This window comes from Epinephelus fuscoguttatus, linkage group LG23 (assembly GCF_011397635.1).
Source record: "Epinephelus fuscoguttatus linkage group LG23, E.fuscoguttatus.final_Chr_v1".
Lineage (NCBI taxonomy): Eukaryota > Metazoa > Chordata > Actinopteri > Perciformes > Serranidae > Epinephelus > Epinephelus fuscoguttatus.
In genome coordinates, this window is record NC_064774.1 from 16,317,063 (window position 1) to 16,342,103 (window position 25,041).

The 25,041-nt window shown below is 39.0% G+C and overlaps 1 protein-coding gene across 5 annotated transcripts; it reads left to right on the forward strand.

Annotated features, from left to right (window-relative positions):
* The first annotated feature begins 1,250 nt into the window (after positions 1 to 1,250).
* On the forward strand, positions 1,251 to 22,190 carry si:cabz01007802.1 (uncharacterized). Of its 5 annotated transcripts, XM_049568053.1 has the most exons (24): positions 1,251 to 1,537; positions 2,203 to 2,275; positions 2,361 to 2,456; positions 2,588 to 2,647; positions 2,727 to 2,792; positions 4,425 to 4,484; positions 5,575 to 5,640; positions 7,588 to 7,647; positions 7,728 to 7,793; positions 9,685 to 9,744; positions 9,847 to 9,906; positions 10,176 to 10,238; positions 10,371 to 10,448; positions 12,072 to 12,131; positions 12,309 to 12,374; positions 12,492 to 12,563; positions 13,219 to 13,296; positions 14,567 to 14,620; positions 14,745 to 14,777; positions 18,543 to 18,620; positions 18,737 to 18,776; positions 18,892 to 18,937; positions 20,209 to 20,623; positions 21,329 to 22,190. In XM_049568053.1, the coding sequence occupies exons 2-24, from the start codon at positions 2,204 to 2,206 to the stop codon at positions 21,806 to 21,808; spliced, it is 2,229 nt and encodes a 742-aa protein (XP_049424010.1). In that variant the 5' UTR covers positions 1,251 to 1,537; position 2,203; the 3' UTR covers positions 21,809 to 22,190. The 5 variants fall into 5 exon arrangements, with proteins under 5 accessions (XP_049424010.1, XP_049424012.1, XP_049424011.1 ...); XM_049568055.1 differs by lacking the exons at positions 7,588 to 7,647; positions 7,728 to 7,793; XM_049568054.1 differs by lacking the exons at positions 5,575 to 5,640; positions 7,588 to 7,647.
* Positions 22,191 to 25,041: the final 2,851 nt, after the last annotated feature.

Sequence of the window (25,041 nt, forward strand, 5' to 3'; positions counted from 1 at the left end):
CTGCAGTGTAGAATTACTGAGTGGGGCAGAGAACCAAGATCTGTTTGATATGTGAGCGTTTGCACTATGTTGTCCTATGATCCATATCTCTGTCTTGTCATCATTAGGTGTACACAAACATCCAGTCAATCTGTGGTTTGACCCAGGGAAAATTACAATCGTAATCATTCAAGTTTTTTTGTGATCTCCTGGGACATCAAATAACATATTTAAGGTATACCATCATATATTTAGTGGATCAAGGTAAATTCAGGGCTCAAAATTTGGGACCATTATATCACAGCATCACACAAGGAAGTGCATATCTTCTTCTGAACATAATATTTTCATATAATTTATGTCTAATCTTCATTTTTTAGGATGTTCCTTCACATATAACCATCAGATATGACCTGTCCTAAATGTATATGTACACTTAGGGAGTGCCCTTACCCCAAAATGATTTTTTCCCCATCCAATCAATGTCAAAAAAGTGAGAAAATTAGGCTATAAAGCATATTACTAGTGATGGCCAAATGAAGCCTCATGAAGCACTGTCTTTATTTTCTGAAGCCACCAGATCGTGCTGTCTGTTCAACAAAGGTTTGAACGCACACTTCATTGCCAGTCCTTCAGCCTTTATCTTAAAACCCGGAGCGCCATGTGGTGGGGTCAGAAAATAGAGAAAGTGGTTCATGAGGCTTCATTTGGCCATCACTACCTGCCAGCTCACACGCACTCTGTATCTCCACATCAACCCAACCCTTCACCTCCTCAACTTACACCAAATGATGACACCATAGATGATAAACATATACAGACTTTATACCCAGTTTAGATGCACCTGTGTGGCACAAAGTGTAAGTGGACAATTTGGGAAAACAAAAGAAGAGACGATTGACCCCAGAAACTTAGGAACAGACACCAAATATGTTGAATAAGTGTACATGGACCCTCTAATATTAACACCATTTCACTCAGACCATGTAATTGTAAAATGTTGATTTGCTTTTGATCTTGAAAAAAATAATGTTCCACTAAATTCATGAAGGTATACTTTTAATATATGATGCAGGAGGGTGTTAGGACCAATGCAACTAGCTTGGGCCCATTTTTAATTTCTTTTTATTATTATTTTTTGTGGTTTGAAATCCATCCCCCTCCCCCTCCAGGTTTCTTAGAACTTTTTATACCCTGCGGTGATGAAGCCAAGAGGCCACGCCCCCGCACAGGTGACAGGTGATCTGAATCAGGACTCTGACATGCGCTCTTTTCTCCAACTCTTGACAACTTTATGGGTGTGTGGAGCATCCGGCCATCCCTCAATTGTTCGCCTTTAACACTGAAACTGTCCCTGAAATCAGAGCAGCATATTATCGGCAGTAATCCAACGCCGGTGAGGTCCGCTCAGGTGTGGTCAAACCGGTCTGACGTCTCCGCGTTAGGAAGGGGAAGAGAAGGACCGTGTTGTACAACTTCTAAAACTCCTTTCTTTCTGTCGTTGCCCTGCAACGCAGCTTTTTTAACTGTCATTTTGTTTTCCCGTCACAACACTGAGGTAGGCACCCTGCATTGTCATTGTGTTGTTGCTGGCGTTTTGTGTTGTCAAACATTCCTCTGTGCGATGCGCTCTCGTGGTACATGTGAAGTGGTTTGTTTTGCGTGAGAACGCCGTGTGCCAGACTCCGTTCAAAGTTGGGCTAATTTAAAGGTTTGCTACCTTTTCGATAAGTTACACGGTAGAGAAAGAGATTTTGACACTGTACACCACTCGTCTTAACACATGTTTCAATTCGGCGAGTTCATATTTACCAAAGCGTCACTTCTACCAAACTTCCTTCAACAGTTTGCTCAGATTTCACACCGGTTTTCACAACGTGTGGGCGGGCGCTAGCCGGTGGTGTGACCTACATAAAGCTGAAATACTCCCAAAACATGCGCTTTATTTTGGAGCTGATGTAGCCGAATTTATCTTTAGAACCTAAGTTTTCACAAAAGCAGTTAACTCATACTTAAAAAGTTACCAAGATCACCAGTTACACATAAAACTTTTAATTGTCAAATCTTCGAACGGAGTTTGGTGTGTCGATCCATTCAGAGAAAAAAGGGTAGCCACGACCTTGACAGCTGATCAGTACAATAGTACTATTGTGCTAAAAACAGCATGACCCATGTGAGCCATGTTTGCCTCAACACTAATATTTCAAACCCTATTTGTTTCAGTATGAATATGTTCAGAAGACCTAAAGGCTCAACAGCCCCAACTCCAGTGGTCCCACCCAGACCCAGCCAGGAGGTATGGAGTGTGTGGTGGTGGTTAGTGGGATGCTTTCTGTTTACATGTGTTTGATCCATTAATTAAGGCCTTCATTCATCCCCAGGATCTGGACAACCCCACAGAGCACAGCCTCAACACACAGGACGCAGAAACGGCCGCCAACGCTGAGGTCACAAGAGAGCTTGACCCAAAGACCAAGGTAAGAACAGACAGTCACACATTTATAAAGTATTCTCAGCCATTTTGACACGCTTGACCTCCACTATTTCTCTGGTTTGGGAATTCACTAATGTTTATTTTGTCATAATTAATCTGTGTTTGTATAAACAGCATAGGAAAGGGGTGAAGGGAGTCATGCAGAAGGTCAACCCCTTCAAGTCTGCCTCCCAGGTAAAACATGTCGACATCAAACAGCAATTGTTTTCACTGTTTGATGTAAAATATAATCAAACTTTCCTTCTGTGTTCAGGCTCCCTCTACAGTCAGCAAAGCTCCTTCCTCAGAGTCACTTGAACAGGAAACAGACTCCACACAGGTGAGAAGACTCAAATATAACTTCCGTCACTGCGCAGGAGGGGTGTGCCATATCATCTCCTTCATGATAACGCCAGCATAGTTTTTAATATCATATGAAAAATTCACATCGTGATATTTACTTATGCGTTAAATCAACGCTTTACTCTATGCTGTAGCCTGACGTGCACCTCCCCAGAAATGTAACTACACGTCGTGGCAACGCAGACCTCCTGTCTATTTTTGTAAGCTGAAACCATTTCCCTCAGTGGAAACAAAGCTTTTATTTACTTTAATTTCACAAATTAGAAACAATAAATTGTGAAGACAATAAAGCCTCCACAAAAATAGCGTTTTAAGTCCTGTGTGTGATTTATCCTGGCTTCATATGAGCAGAGGAAATCTCCACTCCTTGCTAAGCTAATTTATACAATGTAAAATGCCATAGGCTTGTGCTAATAACGTTAGCATGTTATATTTGTTTGGAAAACATGTTCAGAATAAGACAGTTGTTTTGTCAGTGAACCCTGTGAGCTGTAATGGAGCCGAACTTTGTAACATTACCTTTGTTAAATGTTGATGTTGTCCCTGGCTTCATATGAGTAGAGGAAAAGTCTGCTAGCCACTAGGCTAATTTATACAATGTAAAATGCCATAGGCTTGTGCTAAAAACATTAGCATGTTGTATTTGTGGGGAAAATGTGTCCAGATAAAGACAAGTGCTGCGTGTACTGTGTATTGTCGCCATTAAGTCATGATTAATGTGTGTTTTTGGTGTGTTTTGAATCAATTAAACCCTAACGCGGACTAGTGTTTTGGAGGTGTAACTTCAGAGTGACACAGACACACCACCGACCAAGTCTAAATGATCACAACGGCATAGACGACGTGAGTAGGCTACGACGAAGGCTCTGCATAGAGCTAACGCACATGTATAAATCCTGCTTTAGTAATGATGACAGGCTAATTTAGACTTTTTAGGCTGTGTCACCTTTATTAGAAGGCACAAATACGCATTGCAGCTCCAGACAGACTGAAAAAACCTCATTTAGGCCAAAAATGGTTCCTTTGATAATAAAGGTTGCTTACCCCTGTTCCAGACGTCAGGGAACACGCTTGATTGGCACAGACCCCAGCATGAAATTCAAAGATTACCATTTCCCATTAAAAGCATGTCTGGTATCGCAATTGCAAACTCTGTCAAAATAATTGCAATGTCATTTTTTGTGTGTGTGCATATTGTGCAACCCCAGTCATAACTACAATTGATTCTTTAGTTTAACAGTGCAGCTAATGCTAGCTGAGCTGTTACATAGCAGATATTGTTCCTCTGGTGTTTACTGAATGGCCTCAGGTGCATTTCCACTTCCTGTTGTCCTGGAGGAGGGCCGAGCCTGATTTGCATGCATCCTGTAAAAACCCAAATAGATTGATAGCAGATTTTTGATCCGGCTAACAAAGAAGCATTTATGTGGCTCACTGAAACTGTCGTAATCTCATCTGGATGCCATGACAACTGTAGAATGACAAGTGTAGTCTTTTTAGCCTAACTACAGTCTCGGCAGTGTCCCAGCTAAAATTCTGTAGGTACACCTACAACGTCTCGTAACATGAGTGCCATCGATTTATTCAGTATTTGAACCTTGTATTTCAGAACCCTGGTGTGTTCAGAGGGGTCATGCATAAGGTCAACCCATTCAAGTCTTCCTCCCAGGTAAAACATGACAACATTAAACAGTGATTGTCATCATTTTGACGACTGAAAGGAAAACTTCACCACACAAATGACCATTGTTTATCAGTTTTTCCCCTGTGTTGGGTTTAATTCGTGAAGGTACATTTCCCTGCATATTTTCACATTGAACGAAGAATCCAAAAAAAGGCGAAGGTGAATTGAAATCATAGACTGTGCTAGATATCCTGATATGAGGCAAGACATCCTCTTAGATTTTGGAAATTGTAAAAATGCAAGTATTTTCCTGGTTTTAAAGGCTGCACCCAAAACCTAAAAGTAACGCACACCAAGAATTATAAGGAAGTGCTGATCACTGGTGGACTTGATCATAGAAATCAAGTGCCGCACACTCGGATGACGTTTCGGCCTTTGGGTCCTTCTTCAAGATCAACAATCAACGATGTGATGTAATTTTTTCTGAACTTAGCAGACTGTTCTAGCTGTTCTGTTATTTGCCTTTACTCACTCAGTCATTATATCCACATTATTGGTGATTATTTATCAGAAATCTCATTGTGAAAATATTCTGTGAAAGCACCAATAGTCACTCCTACAATATCAATACTGAGGTATTTGGTCAGAAATATGATATTTGATTTTCTTCGTATCGCCCAGCCCTAACTTGTTAAGTCTCATTTATCCAGTCGTGTGCTCAGTACCTCCCAAACACATGCATTTACGCTAAAAATTTGATATTCAAAAAAACTTAAGCATAAACAGCGCAGGTGTGCAACCTGAAGTGTTTCAAACAGTTGAGTGCGCTTGTGTTTGGGAAGTGCAGAGCATATGATTGGATAAACGAGACTTGGATTATACTGCATGAGTTGTGTGAGAGTTCCTGGACAGATGTTTTAATGTAGTTTTGCTGTTGTTAAACGTGGACCCCTGTGACATCAGTTCATCACGAATGTTTGCTTTTATGGATTCTTTGTTCACCATAAGAAAAAGAAGTTTTCCATCCAAATTTAATGTAACACAGGGAGAGTAACTGACATACAAATAATCCTTCAGGTAATTAAGTATTCCTGTAATGCAAACTAATATGATTAAACTTTCCTTCTGCGTTCAGGCTCCCTCCACAGTCAGCAAAGCTGCTTCCTCAGAGTCACTTGAACAGGAAACAGACTCCACACAGGTGAGAAGAACTCTGATATATACAACTTTATAACAGTTTTCAGTGTTTCTGCATTTTCTGTTATAAGATTCCAGATTAAGTTTACAACCCACGTCTGACATTTTATTGTCTGGCTGTCACAGACGTTGGGTACCTTTTCATATGATATGAAGCAGCCTACTTCATTCATGGTTCTGATGATGTCACTTGTAATTAACAGCCCCGCCTCTCACATGAATGCGCTCGTGGCTGGATAGGAAAACCCAGAGTTGACTGAACTGGTTGATAACCAGCTTTGTAGTACCGGTTATGCAGATGGCCAATGTTAGGGTTAGTCAGACCAGATAATGAAAAGATATCCTGGGTAAGTTGAACTGGCTTCATAGTACAGGCCTCTGGTCTGGTTGCCAAGCAGTTCTTTTTTATTTTTTTTAAAAGAAGACATATAAAACCAGGTTGCTGGCCACCTCAAATTATGTGTCCATTTCCTGTAAGTTATTCATGTTGCTTTATTCTGTAAGGGTCCTCAGATTGAAAGAATCAAAAGGGTTTTTCATAAAAATGAATCCAAGTTGTGAGTGTTGTTTTGACAGGATAAAGTGGTGGTGCTAATTTTTAACCAGGTAATATTCATACTGGCTTAAATAAACAACTTGATTGTGTTTCCCATCTTTGCTGAGCAACAGTTTGGTGTAAAAGGAATGAAAGGCCTGTCCCAAATATAAGCCCGTTGAGTTCAGTGACTTAAGCAAATAATAGCCCGGGCTACTAACTGAAGTTTTACGCTAACTTTCTTTTAAAAACGTCACTATGTGTAGTTGTCGTCTATGAAAACTTTGTGTTTAAAAGCCTCCAGGCTCTAGTTTTATAATGCGTACATATTTTGATAGTCATTTTGCTTTAACTGTGCATTCCCACCAAAGTTTCATAGTCGCCTGCGGGCGCTCTGGTCGCTCTGACATCGCTCACTGTCAGCTCCAGCAGGCGCTTGCAGCGGCCAAAGGGGCGGGGCCGGGCGCTGCAGATGTGTCCATCTAGGCTGACCGGCTGTGCACTTTACAAGGATGAACAAATATATCATTTATGTCTTCACTTTGTATTATCCATGACTTTCATTGCACAATTGAAATAACGCTAATAAACAGTCATATAGCCTTTATGAGTCTTTTATTATTATGATTTTACCCTCCTGTTGGCATCTAAGACCACTGAGAAATATAATTGGTGGTAAATAAGTGGGAGCTCATTAATCGCACTTTCGGAAGCCTCCTTTGTATTGCATCGGCGGATTTGCTGAGGAAACGCAGGGCTGAGGACATCCGTCAGGCTGTCTGGGTCCACAGAGTCCTACAAACCCGGCAACTACATGGGGAATTTCGCCAGCTGGTACAGCTCCAGGAGAGCCCAGACTGTGCTGATAAGTTTCTCCTCCATATTCGTCTTCTCTTTCAATTTTGCCCGGCCTCGCCTTGAGAGTCCCGGTCTGCAATTGGCTGCTGCTTTGGCGGCGGCGCTGCTCATTTGCATAACGTTCATCTTCTCTCAACTTCTAGTTGATGTTCTGGTCACTTGCATCGCCGACGCCCCTGACGCCCTTCGTCACCAGTGTGCATTGAAAATGAATGGCTGCTGGCGGCTTATAACCCTCATGAAGCTTTTGGTGGGAATGCACAGTAGGGTGTAGGGCAGGTGTACAACTTGTCCTTGCTTGAGAAGTGATTTAAACAGGGATAGTTTTTGCAGTTTTGAGTGTTTTTATTCTGCATAATAAAACCTAATTCTTTATTTTCGCTTATAGGGGTGAGTCAGGATATTAATCAGTTTCATCACTTTTTGCTGGATTAGATATTTTTGTGCCTGTACTAACTGCGCCCCACTCCCTTTGACATCAGAATTCAGCCCCTGCAGCTACAATGCATCGTAAGTTGAGTGCATCAATGTATGAAATATCCGAACCTTGTATTTCAGAACCCTGGTGTATTCAAAGGAGTCATGCATAAGGTCAACCCGTTCAAGTCATCCTCCCAGGTAAAACATTAAACAGTAATTGTCATAATCTTGACTACTTAATGTAAACTGATGTGATTAAACTTTCCTTCTGCATTCAGGCTCCCTCCACAGTCAGCAAAGCTGCTTCCTCAGAGTCACTCGAACAGGAAACAGACTCCACACAGGTGAGAAGAACTCTAACATAACTTCCATTAATGCGCAGGACAGGTGGGTGACCTGCATGATTGGGGAAAATTAGTTCTACAGTGAGTACTTTTTCCTTTACTTGTTTCACTTATGTAGGGGGATTTAGTGGCATCTAGTGGTGAGGATTGCATATTACAACCATCTGAAACTTCTGCTTAGAATTCCTTCAGAGTTGATTTTGCAGGTGGTTTTTATTGGGAGCTGGATTATCTATAGAAGTCTCTTCCTGTCCAAAACAAACAGACCAAGGTCAGGTAAAACCACTGAAAAAAGCAATTTCATGTTAAAAAAAAATCTGTCTTCCTGACACACTCTTCATGGAGGAGCAGCTAACCATGGTGGCCGACATAGTGCGATTGGCCCTATAGCAACGTTTCCACCAAACAGTTTCAGTATGGTACCTTTGGAACCAAAAGTTACCAAAGTACACTTTGAGTGAGGATGAGAATATATTCTGTCACATAACCTGGCCAAAATTAATCACTAAAAGTGTATGTCATATAAAAAAATAAATATATAAAAATAGAGGGGGGACCAAAAATGGGGACAGTACGGAGCGGTTCCATTGGTACCATCCATGGCTTTTCACAGTGGAAACAGAAAAAAGCGTTCCGAACTGAACTAAACTGAACTGAACTGAACCGTACTGCGCTGTTGAAACGCGGCTTATCTAGAGCCAGTGTTTAGTTTTGTTTGTTCAAGGCTACTGTAGAAAAAAGGCGGACCCGCTCCCTGTGTAGATCTAAAAGGCTCATTCTCAACTATTCTTATTTTAAGTTTATTATTTGTACACTAAAGAAAACATATTTATTATATTCCATTTCTGCCAATATATCCCTCTACATCCGACACACTGGAGCTTTGAGGGGTGACCCTGACTCATCTGTGTTAAACATCAAGTGTCAAGATTGTGTATTTTATTTTTATTTATTTTTTTCATCTAGACACTTCTAAGCTAAGATTGTCACTTTTCTTCTTTTACTCAGACAAACACGAGACAACAGTAGATGTTATAGCATTTTCATTTGAAATGTTGAACATTGAATCACTGCAGAAAGTAACCTGGGAACCATAATGTCTCATTATATATACTATAAGTGAACATTGTGTGCATCCTGTGAATTGCTAGGTATAAACCATGACGCTTTGAAGCTGTTTGTGATTGCCTGCCTTCAATCAGTGCCACAGCTGTAAATTCTTTGGTAACACTTTACTTTACTTGAAGGTATCTACATAAGGGTGGCATGACACTGTCATAACTATGACATGACACGGTCATGAACCTGTCATGAACATTATGTACATGTCATAAACGTTTGACTGCTGTCATTAAGTGTCATTCAGTTTTTGTAATGACAACTTGACATTGTTTGGGTTGTCTTGATTATGACAACTTGACATTAATCAAAGAGACATTACCAGAAGTTGTCTTTGTCATGACAAGTTGACATTACATTTGTTTGGGATGTCCTTACAATGACAACTTAACATTAAGTTGACTTTGTCATGACAAATTTACATTGTTTGGGATGTCCTTGTCATGACAAGTTGACAGTAATCAAAGTGACATAACCAGAAGTTGTCTTTGTCATAACAAGTTGACATTAAATTTGTTTGTGATGTCCTTATTATGAGAGGTGCATTTCTTGTTAATGTCAACTTGTCATTACAAGAACAGAATGACACTTAATGACAGCAGTCATAAACATTTATGACATGTTCATAATGTTTATGACAGGTTCATGACAGTGTCATGTCACCCTTATGTAGATACCTTCAAGTAAAGTGTTACCAGTTCTTTTAATACAGCTACAATGTGTTGCTAGTTGAGTGCACCGGTTTCTGAAATGTTTGACACTTGTGTTTCAGAACCCGGGTGTGTTTAAAGGGGTCATGCAGAAGGTCAACCCGTTCAAGTCTACCTCCCAGGTAACCACAGCATTGTGTGCATGTTACAGTTGTAGTGATGGCGATGGTAACGGATGCTCTGTCAGACAATAAGGCGTCCACTCAACTGGTTCTCTCATGCAGGTCTCCAAAGCATCATCTTCAGAGTCACTGGAACAGGGAAAAGTCTCAGAATCTAATCAGGTGAATTTCCCTTATCCAGAGTCACCTTCATGTACTCACACCCCAATTTATGTGGCCAATTAAACATGTTTTTAGCCTCTTAATTTGAAACATGGCTCTGGTTTTTACTTGCATTGATATTTCTGAAATACAGAAAAAGTCAGATTTAACTCCTGTACATACTTTACATGTCAATTAGTTGGAGATAAACAAAAAAAAAAATAGTAAATATGCCCCTTGTAATGGCCTCTTTTAAGTTTCAGTGTGTATACTGATGCATTGTGTTTCAGAACCCCGGTATGTTTAAAGGAGTGATGCACAAAGTCAACCCGTTCAAATCCTCACAGCCGAAGGTACCACTTATAATACTGATGATGATGATGGCACTACATGTGTGTTTGGAAGAGAGAAAATTCTTACGAACTACTCGCTTATACATCAGCTTCTTCTCATCTTTTTATTCGCCTTGTCTCTGGTCTTTCCAGGATACCCAGCCTCTACACGGTGACCTCTCCTCCAGCAGCGGAAGCTTATCCGACAATAACAACGTGCCGGAGAAGCAGGTAGATCTGTGATCAATGAAAGAATGGAAATGAATATATATTATTTTAATTAGTTCGTCATATTATCAAGAGTATTGTTATCGCAAAATTATTTTAGGGCCATGTCGCCCACCTCTAGTCCCCAATATATTTTCTATCTTGGTAGACCTGTGAAGCTAAGCAGTCAGTAAGGAGACCCACACACACTTAAGTGTTTGCCGTCCTCACTCATCTTTTCCAAGGAGCAAATCCAGTCGCAGCAGGTCAGGTGTGCACAGTCGTTTCTAGGATGTGAGCCTGCACCTCTGTCTCCGTATTTACATTCAGAGTACAAAAAAACTCCCAGTGTGAATCAGCTTATTGTTATTGTAAATTATAATAGTCAGCAGGAGACCTGGCACCCTAACGTGGGTGACATTTGGCCCAGTGGCTGTAAGTTAACCATGCGTTCCAGTCCCCATACTACCATGCTACATTGTATGCCAGAAAAAGATTTAGTATGTCGGTCATATGCAGTATGCCAAAAATACTAGGGTGTTCTACAGCATCCGGTCCAGTTTTACAGTCTGCAAGACAGCATGTCTTTATGGCTAGTATGACCCACAATCGCAGTGGACGATACGTTACATGTTTACAGTCAAACATCTTGATGCACTGTAGGCTCAATTTTTGATAAATCAAAAATCTGTGAGGACAATTTGTGTAGGACAGTCTGAAGATGCTCTGTAGCAAGTTTGGTGTCAATTCAGCAAAAATTGTGGGAGGAGATAGGTTTAAGAAGTTTTACAGTTTTTGAAACAAAAACAGAGTGATGGACTTCATCATTTGCAATAGGTTTAAATGTACAAATGTTTCTTCAGTATTGGGGCTACAGTTTGGTGAAAGCTGCGAAGCTGTAGCACACAGTCGATTTGTTGTGAATTTTCAAAGTTTTGAGTTTTAGAGGCTTGCTGTAGCGCCACCATCAGGACTATTGACTTGTGTTTGCAGCTGAGCACATCTGGCATGGGACTGGACCTTTGTGCAAAGTTTGGTGATTTTTCACACATGGGAAGTACGATTTCCTCGAAAGAAGAAAGAACGAGCAGGAAAACAAGAGGGTCCAATAAGCATTAAATAACAATGGCAGAGAAATGTGTAGCCTCTGTAATTTTACTGTCATGAATACAATATGTTAGGATCTACAAGGTATGCAGTTAATTGCAAAGTAACAACTCCCAAGCTCCCAAGTTGACCTCCATCTCTGGCGAGCTTGGTGAATGGCCTTTTGTTTTATCTCTATGGAAACGAATATGGGTCAAAGATTAGGGTGTGACGTAATGTGCAAGTATGTCCTGATTGTGTGCATACTGCATTTGACAGTACGTACTTTTTAAGGGCAGCTGCAGCACCTACTAAAAGTAAAAAGACAAAGTATGCGAAGTATCACTGGTGTACAGAGCGGCGGTGTTATTCTTGCTATCTCCACAAGATGGCGCCAAAGAAGAGAATTTGACACCTCAGAGTGGTTTACACTTTTGAGTCTTTTTCATTTACTGTTTTTTGTTTTTGATCCACCTCCTGAACATTACCTGTAGTGATTATTTAATGTGGTTAATGTGATGAATACATGTGTTGATTCACTGCTTTTCGTCTTTGTCTTAGAACCGTGGGGGGTTCAAAGGGATGATGCAGAAAGTAAACCCCTTTAAGTCTCACACACAGGTACTGATCCTCTTAACTCTGTCAACTTTTGATATTAGATGTTAAGTTTGTTTAGAAAAACCTGATATAGGGGAGATTACTAGTTAAATGAAGGCAGTTTAGTCTAAGTTGGACTTATTTCGATGGACAAACACCAGCTGGTTGGTTAAGTTTCACCCACTGTTTGTTGTGATACAGACGCCAGGCAAGGAATGTCAGACGGACTCTGCGGTTCCAAATACAGCTTCTTCACTGAAGACGCAGGTACTGGTTATGGTCACAGTCATTGTTGGAAATAATGAAGAAGTTGAAATGATTTCAGGGGTGACCCTTTTTACACTTTAAGACCCGACTGCTCTTAAGATTTCTATCTTTCTTCAGGAGAATCAAGCTGTCCACAGCGAGCACTCCTCCAGCTCTGACAGCATCGATGACAGCGCCATCGAGAGACGCGTAAGACACGAAGCACAAATCTTAATGTCCTGAATTTACTTTTCAAATGCTCTTTATTAAACCGAACATGATCTGCAGCAGGTGCATCTTAACCACAGGTATGAACAGTGTCTGACACTTAAGCTATTGTGTTTAATGTGTTTACTGCGGTATAAAAGAGCCGATTGCACCTGCAAGTCACAATGAAAACATGTCGTCTAGCCAGAACAACGTCTTTCAAGAGAAGCTTGTGACGTACGAACTTACCACAAGGAGACAGTGATTGATTGTATCCACGCTGGTTGTTAATCAGACACCAGGCACATGGCCAAAAGGTTCTAGAAAAACACAAGTAGAAGTATCTAATCTCATCCTTCCCGGACTGATGAAGTCTGATGATAACAAAGTGAATTATAAAAGGCTCATTTAGGTGATCTTTGAGTCATTACGAGAATATGACAACAGTGAATCAAACGCATTAAAACTTCAACACCTATAATCATGAAAAACGACACGATCGAGCTTTTAGCTTTTATCACAGGATCCCGACACAAAGCCTCAGTTTGCATAAACCCTCATTTGTGATCTTTTTGAAATGCAGTATTCAGTGTGAGGCATCATGTGCACTGACCCTCTGAGTCAAACTGCAGTTAAATGAACTACAACCTCTTTACAGACTATTTGGTACACTGATGCTGACGTCAGCTGTGAGGTGGAAAGCAAGCCAGCAGTAGCACCGAAGAGAAGAACCATGGTATGTTTTGTTTTTTGTTTTTAATTTTTTTTATGACATTTATATTAAGTTTCTTTGCAAAATATTAATAATAAATCAAATATATACAGCTGTTTCTCATCCGTATTTGTCCATGTGTTTCACAAATTTTGTTGTTGGAAAATTAAAAAGTTGGACTATTCTATAACCCTTCCCTCCCCACTCCGGCTAGCTTAGGATGACCTGTGATGGAACAAGATAAGGAATAAATAAATAAATAAATAAATAAACAAATGAATAAATGAATTACATACATAAATAAATAATAATAATATGCAGAAATAAATAAGAATAAATAGATAAAAATAATGATTAATAATAATGATCATTATATTAATGATAATAATGATAATAATAAATACAGGCAGAAATAAATAAGACCCCCAAAAAACCCAAATAACTACAAAAAACTAATAACATAAAAGAACCAAGATATGTTTTTTTTTTTTTTAAATCAAACTTTTATTTAGTTTCTTAGCAAAATATTAACAACAAATCAAATATACATAGCTGCATCTCATCCATATGTGTCCACATGTTTCACAAATTTTGCGGTTGTTGAAACTTCAGAAAGAAAAATTGACGTATTTTCTAACCCTGGAACAAGAGATGGAATAAATTAAGGAATAAATATATAAACAAAATTTAAAAAAATAAATAAGAAGTGACTAATAATATTCAATATTAATAATATTCAATATTATTAATAATTATGATGATGATGATGATGATAATACTAATAATAATAATAATAATAATAATAAATACATGCAGAAATAAATAAGACCCAAACCCTCAAATAACTACAAAAAACAAAAAATAACAACATTAAAAAAAAGAACTAAGGTATGTTTTTTTTAATCAAACTTTTATTTAGTTTCTGAGCAAAATATTAATAATAAATCAAATAAGTAAATACATTTTTAAATAAATAAACAAAATTTAAAAAATTTAATATAATTATTAAATACCTGCAGCAATAAACAAGATGAGAAAAAACTAATAAAATGAAAATAATGGTGATAAAAATAATAATAAAAACAGGGACCTTGGTCAGGTTACATTCAGATTATGTCGACTTAACGTGAAGTAAAAATGCTACTTAAAGCGATCTGTGTGTACGGTACTGTTTGATCACTAACACTTGTGTCAAGATTAATCCTAATTTTTTGTATTAATACTTCTGCAGTTGCCCGTTCACTGTAGGTGTCTGTGAATATCTCAAAATATTTGTTATTTATTTCTTTTCTAGACTTTCAGAATAAAGAGGATCCTGCCCACTGCGTTGTTGGGGTCCGGATCAAAGGTACTATTAATCATATGCTAAATTCCAAAATTTTCTATTTTTCTTCCATTGTACAATTAAAATGTATTGCATTGAAAGTATTATTTTCCATAGTCCAATTTTGCTTTTGTTTTGTGCTCCACAGGGCTCCTCATCTGACACCGAGGCACCGCCCCAGGTGAGTAGCCAACGCTGCTTCATGTCTAACACACCTTTCAAATAAACAAGTAAAAGTAAAAAATAGGACCAATTTTAATAGAATAAAGTTAAATAAAACCGACAATAAATACAGCTGTGGTGCATAATGGATCCAAATTTATTGAAGAAAAGCAAAGTGCAGTAGGAGATAAACCTAATGCTCCAGCTGAGCTGCTCTATAGCTGCTTTTCCCACGGTGCAATTTACTGTTGGTGTCGAGCACACACATACTCACATGCAAATCATTTAGCACAGCATTATGTCACATATGTAAATAAAAAACTGACTCAACATACAGTGCAGCGCCTTCTATTAACACGGCATGATAATATTTTTATAAAGGGTGTGTGGTAAAAGGATAGCCTTTATTTGCCCATGTGTTAGGGCCCTGTGTCAGAATATATTCAGATTAAAATGTTTCTAAAATTAAAATTCTGGCCTATGGTTTCTTCTCACAGAAATATTTTGTCCTATATAAACATCATCATCACATAACACTATGTGGCTCAGTGGGTGAATTCCGCTGCACAGTTTCCCATATCTGTTTTATTTCCTGCTGGGAAGAACATGAGCGCACTCTGTGCCTGTGGCAACTCTTAGCAGAAATGACAGATCAGCATACTTGGATGAAATGTAACCTGCTTGTCATAATGGCTTTTAAAGAACAACAAAAGACACTCTGTTGCATCACTCTGTACTGTAGCCGTCCTGCTTCGTCTGTTATAGCTTCACATTTAACTTAATGTAGTTGATGTGTAGGTACACAGAGCCACAATATTGTTATTTCCTTTTAACTTAAGACTTAATTGAAACTGGCAAAAGTACAAGTGGCACATAAACAGCTCAGGGTTATATGGATGGGACACCAATTGATAAATTTCTACTGTGTATCTTATTTTTAAAGAAAAATAGAAATTGATGGTAAAGATTAAACATGATTTAAACATATATGACCAAGAAATTGTAAAATACAAGTATCTGATAACATGGCTAAGCTCGTATTATTATATTTATTAAGTATTATTAAGTTAATTAAAATAAACAACTATTTTATTTTGTCAGTTTCATGACATAATATACAATGAGATTTTTGACCTTTTTGGAAAACATACAATGACCTTTGTTATGACTTTAATGTATTTTTTGACACAAAAAAGTCATAGTATAATGTGTTATAATAAAGAGTCCTCGTGCAGCGTGTCATAAAAAAAATCATACTATAGTATGCAATAAAATGCAAAAAAAACCCCATTGAATACAAATACTATAATATGCCATAATTTAAAAAAAAGCCTTAATATGGACTTAATATGAAGATGGACAACATATTGCAGCTTTCTTCAAATGTACAAAAATGAAGCTAAAACATCCCGCTGCTATCTTGCCATGGTGACATCATTTGGAGCCAGAGTCTGCGCAGTGGTGATCTCCGCAGTATGGAGTTCTGTCGTCTGTCTGATTGCAAGCAGTGTTGTTTCAATTTCAATTTTATTCATGAAGCCGAATATCGCAAATCACAATTTGCCTCAGAGGGCTTTACAGTATACGACATCCCCCTGTCCTTAGGACCCTCACAGCAGATAAGGAAAAACTCCCCCCAAAAAACAGGGAAAAACAATGGTAGAAACCTCAGGCAGAGCAACTGAGGAGGGATCCCTCTTCCAGACATGCAATACATGTCGTACAGAACAGATCAACATAATACCTGTACGGTGATCCATATGATAAAATGATACATAAAGAGAGACAGAGAGAGATGCAGGACAGACAATAATGATAATAGCTACAATAACATTAATTTAAGTAAACTGGTACAATATGTAGTAAGTATATATTAATATATGAATGGGCACTCGATTGACACATGAAGTACTCATCCATGGCATTAAAGCTTCCTTTTTGTAGCATCAAATAACTGAGACCAAAAACTCTAAAACCACGTAAAAAAGTCATAGTATAGTATGTCGTCCAAAACCATGAAAACAACTTCACAGTATAGCATGTCGTTCAAAACCATGAAAAACATCACAGTATAGCATGTCGTCCAAAACATGAAAAAGAGTCATAGTATAGCATGTGTCCCAAAACCATGAAAAAAATCATAGTATAGCATGTGTCCCAAAACCATGAAAAAAATCATAGTATAGCATGTGTCCCAAAACCATGAAAAAACATGATAGTATAGTATGTCGCCCAAAATTATGAAAAAAATCATAGTATAGCATATCGTCCAAAATCATGAAAAAACATGACAGTATAGTATGTCATCCAAAATCATGAAAAAAAGTCATAGTATAGCATGTCATCCAAAATCATGAAAAAACATGACAGTATAGCATGTCGTCCAAAATCATGAAAAAAAGTCATAGTATAGCATGTTGTCCAAAATCATGAAAAAAAGTCATAGTATAGCATGTCGTCCAAAATCATGAAAAAACATGACAGTATAGCATGTCGTCCAAAATCATGAAAAAAAGTCATAGTATAGCATGTCGTCCAAAACCATGAAAAAAAAGCCATAGCATGTCGTCTGAAACCATGGAAAAAAAGTCATAGTATAGCATGTCGTCCAAAACCATGGAAAAAAAGTCATAGTATAGCATGTCGTCCAAAATCATGAAAAAAAGTCATAGTATAGCATGTCGTCCGAAACATGAAAAAAAAGTCATAGTATAGCATGTCGTCCAAAACCATGAAAAAAAGTCATAGTACAGCATGTCGTCCAAAATCATGAAAAAAAGTCATAGTACAGCATGTCGTCTGAAACCATGAAAAAAAAGCCATAGTATAGCATGTCGTCCAAAACCATGAAAAAAAGTCATAGTATAGCATGTCGTTGAAAACCATGAAAAAGTCATGGCATAGTGTGTCGCCCAAAATCATGAAAATAAGTCACAGTATAGTATGTCGCTCTAAACCATGAAAAAAAAAAAGTCATAGTATAGTATGTCGTCCAAAACCATGAAAAAACATCATAGAATAGTATGTCACCAAAAATCATAAAAATCATAGTCATAGTATAGTATGTTGTTCTAAATCATGAAAAAAGTCATAGTATAGTATGTTGATAAATCATTTGAAAACAATAATTCAATTCAGCTCTGTCATGCTCTCCATACAAAGAAGCAGCACAAAGTGCTCACCATAGCAATTACGAAACAACACAGACAAAAAATAAACAAAATAAACTAATACATAGACTTTTGAAAGTACAGAAATTTATAACAATAAATTGTTTAAAATCATTACATAAAAGTTTGTAAAATAAAGTGATTAAAACTGAACATTAAGGCTAAACTGTCACAGATTAGAGGCAACTACTTTCATGGGACACATAAGGAAAATCAAAGTACAGTGGTGGAGGATCCCAGTGATTTATGTATGCATACTACTGATAGAACATACTCTCCTACTTTAAGTGCATTGTCTTGATAATACTTGAACATTTTAGTACATTATTTAATGCAGGAGACAAGACAAAACTTCTTTGTTGCAGAAGGTGAAAAAGCCATGCTGCAATAGAAAATACTGTGAAATGACCATTTTGGCCAAGATAATACAACAGTGTCACATGTCTATTAGTCATCAGTCAGCATTTCTGAAATGGGAACAAAGGATGCATCAAGGTGAAATGTTTCAGCCATTGTATGACAGCAACATAGGATCTTAAGATTGTTAGTAATTGGTACCATCTAACAGCACTGTGGACAGACATTATTCAGTGTGATATATTCCTGTGTTGTAGGAAGTCGTGGAGGTTCAGACGCTGGAAATGGCTGAGGTGCCGGTGCCCAGTGAAGGAGCGGCCCTGGACCCTCTAGAAGTAAGCTTATTTTTTATGCCTTATAATACAATGTCACATGATGCTTGTTTTAGGTGTATTTTATTTTACAGTACATGCAGAATTTTTCCAACGAGTTTCAAATTGTTCTCACACAGGATGAGGAAGGCCTTTTGTCGTGGTGGAGAACAGTAGAGGGTACGCTTTTTATTGACAATGTTTTGTTGATTTATTGCTGATCCTGCTTATCACTTAAATACATAAAATCTATAATATAAACTGAAGCTGCAATCCTTTATTTCCTGTGTGTTAGGCTGGGATGAGTGGAATGAAGCCAATGAGAACGATGAACCTGAAGAGTAAGCAGTACATTAAAGTTATCAATTCACTTGTAGAACTCATTTTTTCTAAAGCTTAAAGTGACAGTTCACCCAAAAATCAAAAATAGATCTTTTGCCTCTTACCTGTAGAGCTGTTGCAGAGTGTTTGCTATGTTGGGGATAATGGTCGGAGACACGTCTGCCTTCTCTCCAATATTATGGGACTAGATAGCAATTGGTGTCTTTCCAAAAATAATGACCCAGTTACTGAAGACACTCCAGATGTTCTAACAATGTGCAGAAGCAAGCATGCATCACGTCATGGATTGACATTTTGTGTAATCGATTGGTTTTCTGTAGAAGCCTCATTGTCCTTTGGTAGTAATCTGCCACCGGAAATTGACACCACCCTAAACTAGCCGGTAGCTAAAAGACTACAATTAGTGATGGCCAAATGAGGCCCCATGAACCACTGTCTTTATTTTCTGAAGCCACTAGATGAAAGTGGTTGACGAGGCTTCATTTGGCCATCACTAACTACAAGGCTAGGCTTCTATAGAAAACCAATGGATTACACAAAATGTCAAACAAATCATTCACGGAAACCAGTTTGCTGCAGTTTTTATGTCAGAACATCAACGAACACCAGTTACCACTCGGTGAGTTTCATGGCTTTGAAAACGAACGCTTAGGGTGGTTTTAGGAAAATGAGCAATTGTCGCAATTTTGGTCTCTGTCATCATAAACAACCCAGAGATGGGGCCCAAGGTGCAAAATACCAGACTTCTCCTTTAATGCCATTCTTCTCGGCCAAGCTGTGATCAGTGGTGCTTGGTGACCTAGCAGTAGATACACACTTTCTTCTGTGCTATATTGCAGTTGGCAGGTGTAGTTTGATAGAAAGAAAATAGTCCCAACATGAAACCGGTCACAAGGTTTGTGGATTATCTTAAATAACCAAGTCATCATTTCTGGGAAGAGACACTGCTGTTGAGTTTTTCAAACAAAGTGCAATCTAGAGCAATGATTAGCACTACAGGGAAGAGGAAAAATACATATTTTGTTTTGGATAAACTGTCCCTTATAGTAACACTGACCAATATTAAGAGAAGTAAATCTGCCTTTAAAATTAACTTAAAAGCTGTATTACAGTACTGTGCTCAAAATCCCAAACAACCTAGTTTGGTATCACAATAAATTTAATATATTTAAATTTCTACCTTTCACAAGTAAGGATGGCACCTTGTCCACAGAACTAACCTTCATCAAAAGCTGCACCCTCATAATTTTTCTTTGTTTCCTTGTCTCAGAGTGGTGGAACAAGCAGCCGATCGTGTCTTCATGGCGGCTCGTCTTTTTGTTCGCTTCTTCAACCAGCGTGGCGCCTCCCTCCAGCAGCGTATCCTAGAGTTGCTGTCTTTGGCTGATGCAGCAGACATCTTCCATAAGAAAACCGTCACAGCCAGTGTCGGTGGTGGCGTAGCCAGTGTTGCAGGGTCTATCACTACCATCACTGGGCTCATTCTGGCGCCCTTCACTGCAGGAGCATCGCTCATCGTCACCGCTGTAGGCATTGGTGTTGCTACGGCGGGTGGGATTGCGTCTGCTTCAGCCAACATCACCGACACAGTCTATTCGAAGACGGACCGCAAGAAGGTGGAGAAGATGATCCACGACTACGAGGAGGAGATAAAGGACATCAAGGACTGCCTGGAGTTTTTGCAGGTGAGAAGAAAAGAGGCAGGTTTTCAGTTTGTCAGTTGCAGGCAAAGCTTGAGAACAACTGCAAAACCATATAATCATTTTACTCATTAGCTCTGAGTGAGAAATCATGCCTTAAAGGGATAGTGCACCCAAAAATGAAAAATGCAGCCATCATCTACTCACCCTCATGCCGAGGGAGGCTCTGGTGAAGTTTTAGAGTCCTCGCATCCCTTGCGGAGATCGGCGGGGGGAGCGGCTAGCACACTTAATGGCTGACGGCGCCCCAGACTAATGTCCAAGAACACAAAATTGAAACCACAAAATATCTCCAACATGCTCATCCGTAGTGATCCAAGTGTCCTTAAGTCCCGACATAAAAAGTTGTGTTCTTGGACGTTAGTCTGGGGCGCCGTCAGCCCTTAGGCCGCCCCGATCTCCGCAAGGGATGTGAGGACCCTCCCAATGGTACACTGGAATCTTTGGTTTTTGGTCCTGTGCCAATGACGACGACACAGGCTTTCATGCTAACCAAGGTCTAGACGTGCAATTTGAAATGATAATGTGGGCATCAGCGCTAAAAACTGACCACCACCTAACTTAATGTTTTCTTATTCCACCCTACTATTACCAGGATTGGTTGGTAAACAAGTTCTCTTTCTTATTTAGCACTGCTTAATTGCAGTTTTACTAATAACATAAGATCTTTTATCCTTATCCACACAACAGGAAGGGATGGACACGCTTGAAGAGTGGAACTTTGAGAAGTATGCTGAGAGCATTTCGAAGAAGCACCTTAACCAGAACGTCAAACATGTAGTGAAGGAGGGTGGGCGGGCCGGCAAGGCTTTAGTGATCAACACGGAGAGCCTGATCAGTACAGTTCAGGTCCTCAGTGTTGCAGGGGGTGCTGCTAAAGCCGCCCAGGTGATGAGCGTTACCACTGGAGTTATGTCGGGTCTCTTTCTCGCTCTCGATGTCTTCTTCCTGGCAAAGGACGGCATGGAGCTCAAACAGGGAGCCAAGACAGAGTTTGCTGGTAAGATTAGAGATGTTTGTAAAGACCTGCAGGACGGGCTGCTGGAGCTGAACCGCATCAAGGAAGAACTGCAGAAAACCATCGATGGGATAGAGGTGGAGGTAGACGAGGAGGAGGATGAAGAGCTGTTGAAGTCTGATCTGAAGAAACTTACTGAGTTAGAAGAATGAAGGATAGTGATTGGAAAACCAAAGCCTCGCTGTTTTAGAGGTGCTGTATGCGACTCTGGGGGAACATAGCTGAATGGAGGTCGTCGTCAAATGCCGGCACTCTGGGCTGATAGTCAGACTGGATTGCAAACCCAAAGTATCAGTATTTAACCATCTTGGACTATGTTTCTCCAGACTTACATACAGCACCTTTTAATCCCAATGCCAAAAACAATCATTATTACTACTGTATTGTTTCTCACAAGACCTATTTTGTAGTAAAATAGATTTTAAATATTTATTAGGTATTTTTATAATACTGGCAGTAATTTTAATTACATGTACATTGTGTTTGCCCCATAAACTGTCACTTTGTTTTGCAATAAAAGCGGTTTCATGCTTATTTGTTTGGCTTTTTTTTTTTGGTTTTGGGTTGTGAAAGGTAGGAGCTGAACACCCAACAGACCGGTAGAGGGAGGGAGAAAAACATTTTTAAGCAGAGTTCAGGGTGGGTGGGTGAGGCGTGATCACCGTGTGCTCAGAGAGTGATGCACTGATGCGTGCATAAGAGACAGAAAAATGTTGAAGGACAACTCTCTCTGCCAGGCTTTCAAAGTCCTTTTTCACAAATTCCCTGATGTTAATCACATCTTGGTGATCCATCATCTCAGAAGTGAACAACTGTTCTTAAAGGAAAACACGATCCAAAATTCCCACATTATTTCCATGGCCTATTAGAGTTCAACCAATATTTGTGAACATGAGCGATTCTCTCTCAATGCCAGAAAGCAGGAAAGTCTCAAACTTATTTCATTGGGTCAAGAGTCTGGCAATGCTCCATGACAATGAACAGGAGCCTGATTTTGTGGACCCACATATAGTTTTTCTTTTTTATACCTCAGAATATTCCCCTGGGTGCTCTGTGTCACCTAAAACATCTTTCCCAGTTCAGTGTCAATGGAGCAGCTCCAGACTATATACCTTATGACATCGCAAATTTGGGTTTTAGCACTCTAGCTTTTGGATTTGGGTGGGTTGTTCATGTCAATTAATATTATCTTAAGACCATTGGAATAACGTATCAGTTTAAGAAATGGACATCGCTCCCCTTTAACAGCACATGGGCCACACAGCATGAAGGCCAGTAGCAGATGGCCAAAAATAAAAGAGGAGAAAAACTTTAGATGAAGGTAATGGGAAAACCATGACGCTTTTCAGCTGAGTTTCTTCTGAATGAGGAAGCCTTTAAAAATAACTCGGTGAGTTCATTTCAAGTCAAGCATACCGGTTTTTCTTTGAATCAGGCAAGAAAGAACAAAAGGTTGAGCAAATCCAGAAACAAAAGATGGAATGGTTCCAACTTGATGGTCTGCTGACTGTTTATGCATTGTCTACCTAGTGCAAGCACGTACAGTTTGTTACCCTGAACAAGAGCAAGAGGGTTAACTATGGATGGGTACCGAAACCCGGTACTAAACTAGCTAAGGGGCTTAATTATCAAAGACCGTAATATTGATACGCTCTGACAGCATCAGTTCTTTTATCTGTACTTTTACATGATACCCATCCCTAGGGTTAACAGAAGAAATTAATTAAATTGTGGACGAATAAGATTACAATTCTTAAAGTTTATCTTAAAACAATACTCATATGCCCATATGTACTATATTGAACCAGTTTTTGGTTGTGGTTGACTGTCCATACTAGCTGAAAGAAATCCCTCTCTTAAAGGGAGAGTTTAGATTTTTTTAAGTGAGAGTGTATGTGGTACTTATCCTTAGTCAGTGTATTACCTACTGTAGATGGTCCAGTTTGGAGAAGCAGGACCGTGTATCGCCATGGAAGCCAAGAAGTCTACTGCTGGTGTGACTGATCCAACTCAGATTACTGAGACCTCATAAACGCTTTAGGTTTTTACAAAGAAAGACTGAATACTTTGTCCTGAAGGACTGAAATAGCTTCAAGAAGGAAGAACAGTTACAGCGACTAATAATCCTTTAATGTACATATGGGAAATGTTAGGTAACACTTGAACAATGTGTCGAGTAGTTCCTCATTCTTTCAGAGAACTTTTGCTGGGTCGCTGTGTTGGGACATTTATGAAGATAATTTACAAACACTTGATTTGATACTGGCCTATACAAGTAAACTACACTAACAAAAATTATGTGACATACAATACAACAAAATCTCTGAACTTCATCTTTAAGAGCGGGATTTCTTTCAGCCAGTATGGATAGCAAGGACAATCAACCACAATCCAAAAAAACTGTCTTATGTGTCTGTACACATCTCTAATTGTTGGAATGATTATTATTTTACTTTACTGCCTTACTTTACTTGTCCTTGTCAGTGAGCTTCAGACTTTCAAAGATCACACCCAATCCTTCCACCAAAATTTCATATCAAGAAATTTGTGGAGCTGATGCCACATCTCAAGACGCACAAAGCCGTGTGAGGGTATGGCCATTTTGCTTCTTCAACCATGTCGACTATGGCTCATAAAATACATTACGAGGGGAGAATTTTGTTCAGCGATAAGAACAGTACCGGTTGTTGGGTATGAGCCTTGGGCAAATAGCTGTAAAAATATGTAGTGAATGGAGCAGAGATCATACATTCAAAGGGTGGAGATTACTGTATGGTTACTGTTAGATTCCAGGTGTTCCACAGTAGGAATATGTACCTAGTTTGTCCTTTCTTTTTAGTATTATTATGCCACTACAGTGTTTTTCCAATGGCTGTAATAAAGAACTAAATAAGCAGTAGGAAAGCAGTCGTCTACTTACACATCCAGCAGAACCACAGCAGCATCAGCACCCACTGGAGATGTCCCTCTGGCTGTCTGAAAATTATAAGATTGGTAACACTTAATCGTCGATATAGAGACTGGATAAATGAAAAACAAGATGAAAGCTATTTTTACACACTACACCATTTCTTCATTACTTGTTACAAGTTGTAAACACACAGTGAGACAATGCATGTGTGAAATAACTGTAAAAATATTCCCCACAGCAGAAAGCATAGTTTGTAATTAAGATTTACGGTGTCAAAGTTCCCACACATTTTCATGGAGGAATTTCAAAACTTTTCCATGACTTCTAATACAATTTCCATGACCATTCAACACATTTACAAACAACCTGCTTCAAATGGTAATTATATTTAGGGATGCACGGTAACTTTTCTTTTAAACCGATACCAATAACTGATAACTTTAAGCTCCTAAAGGCCGATACCGATAACTGATA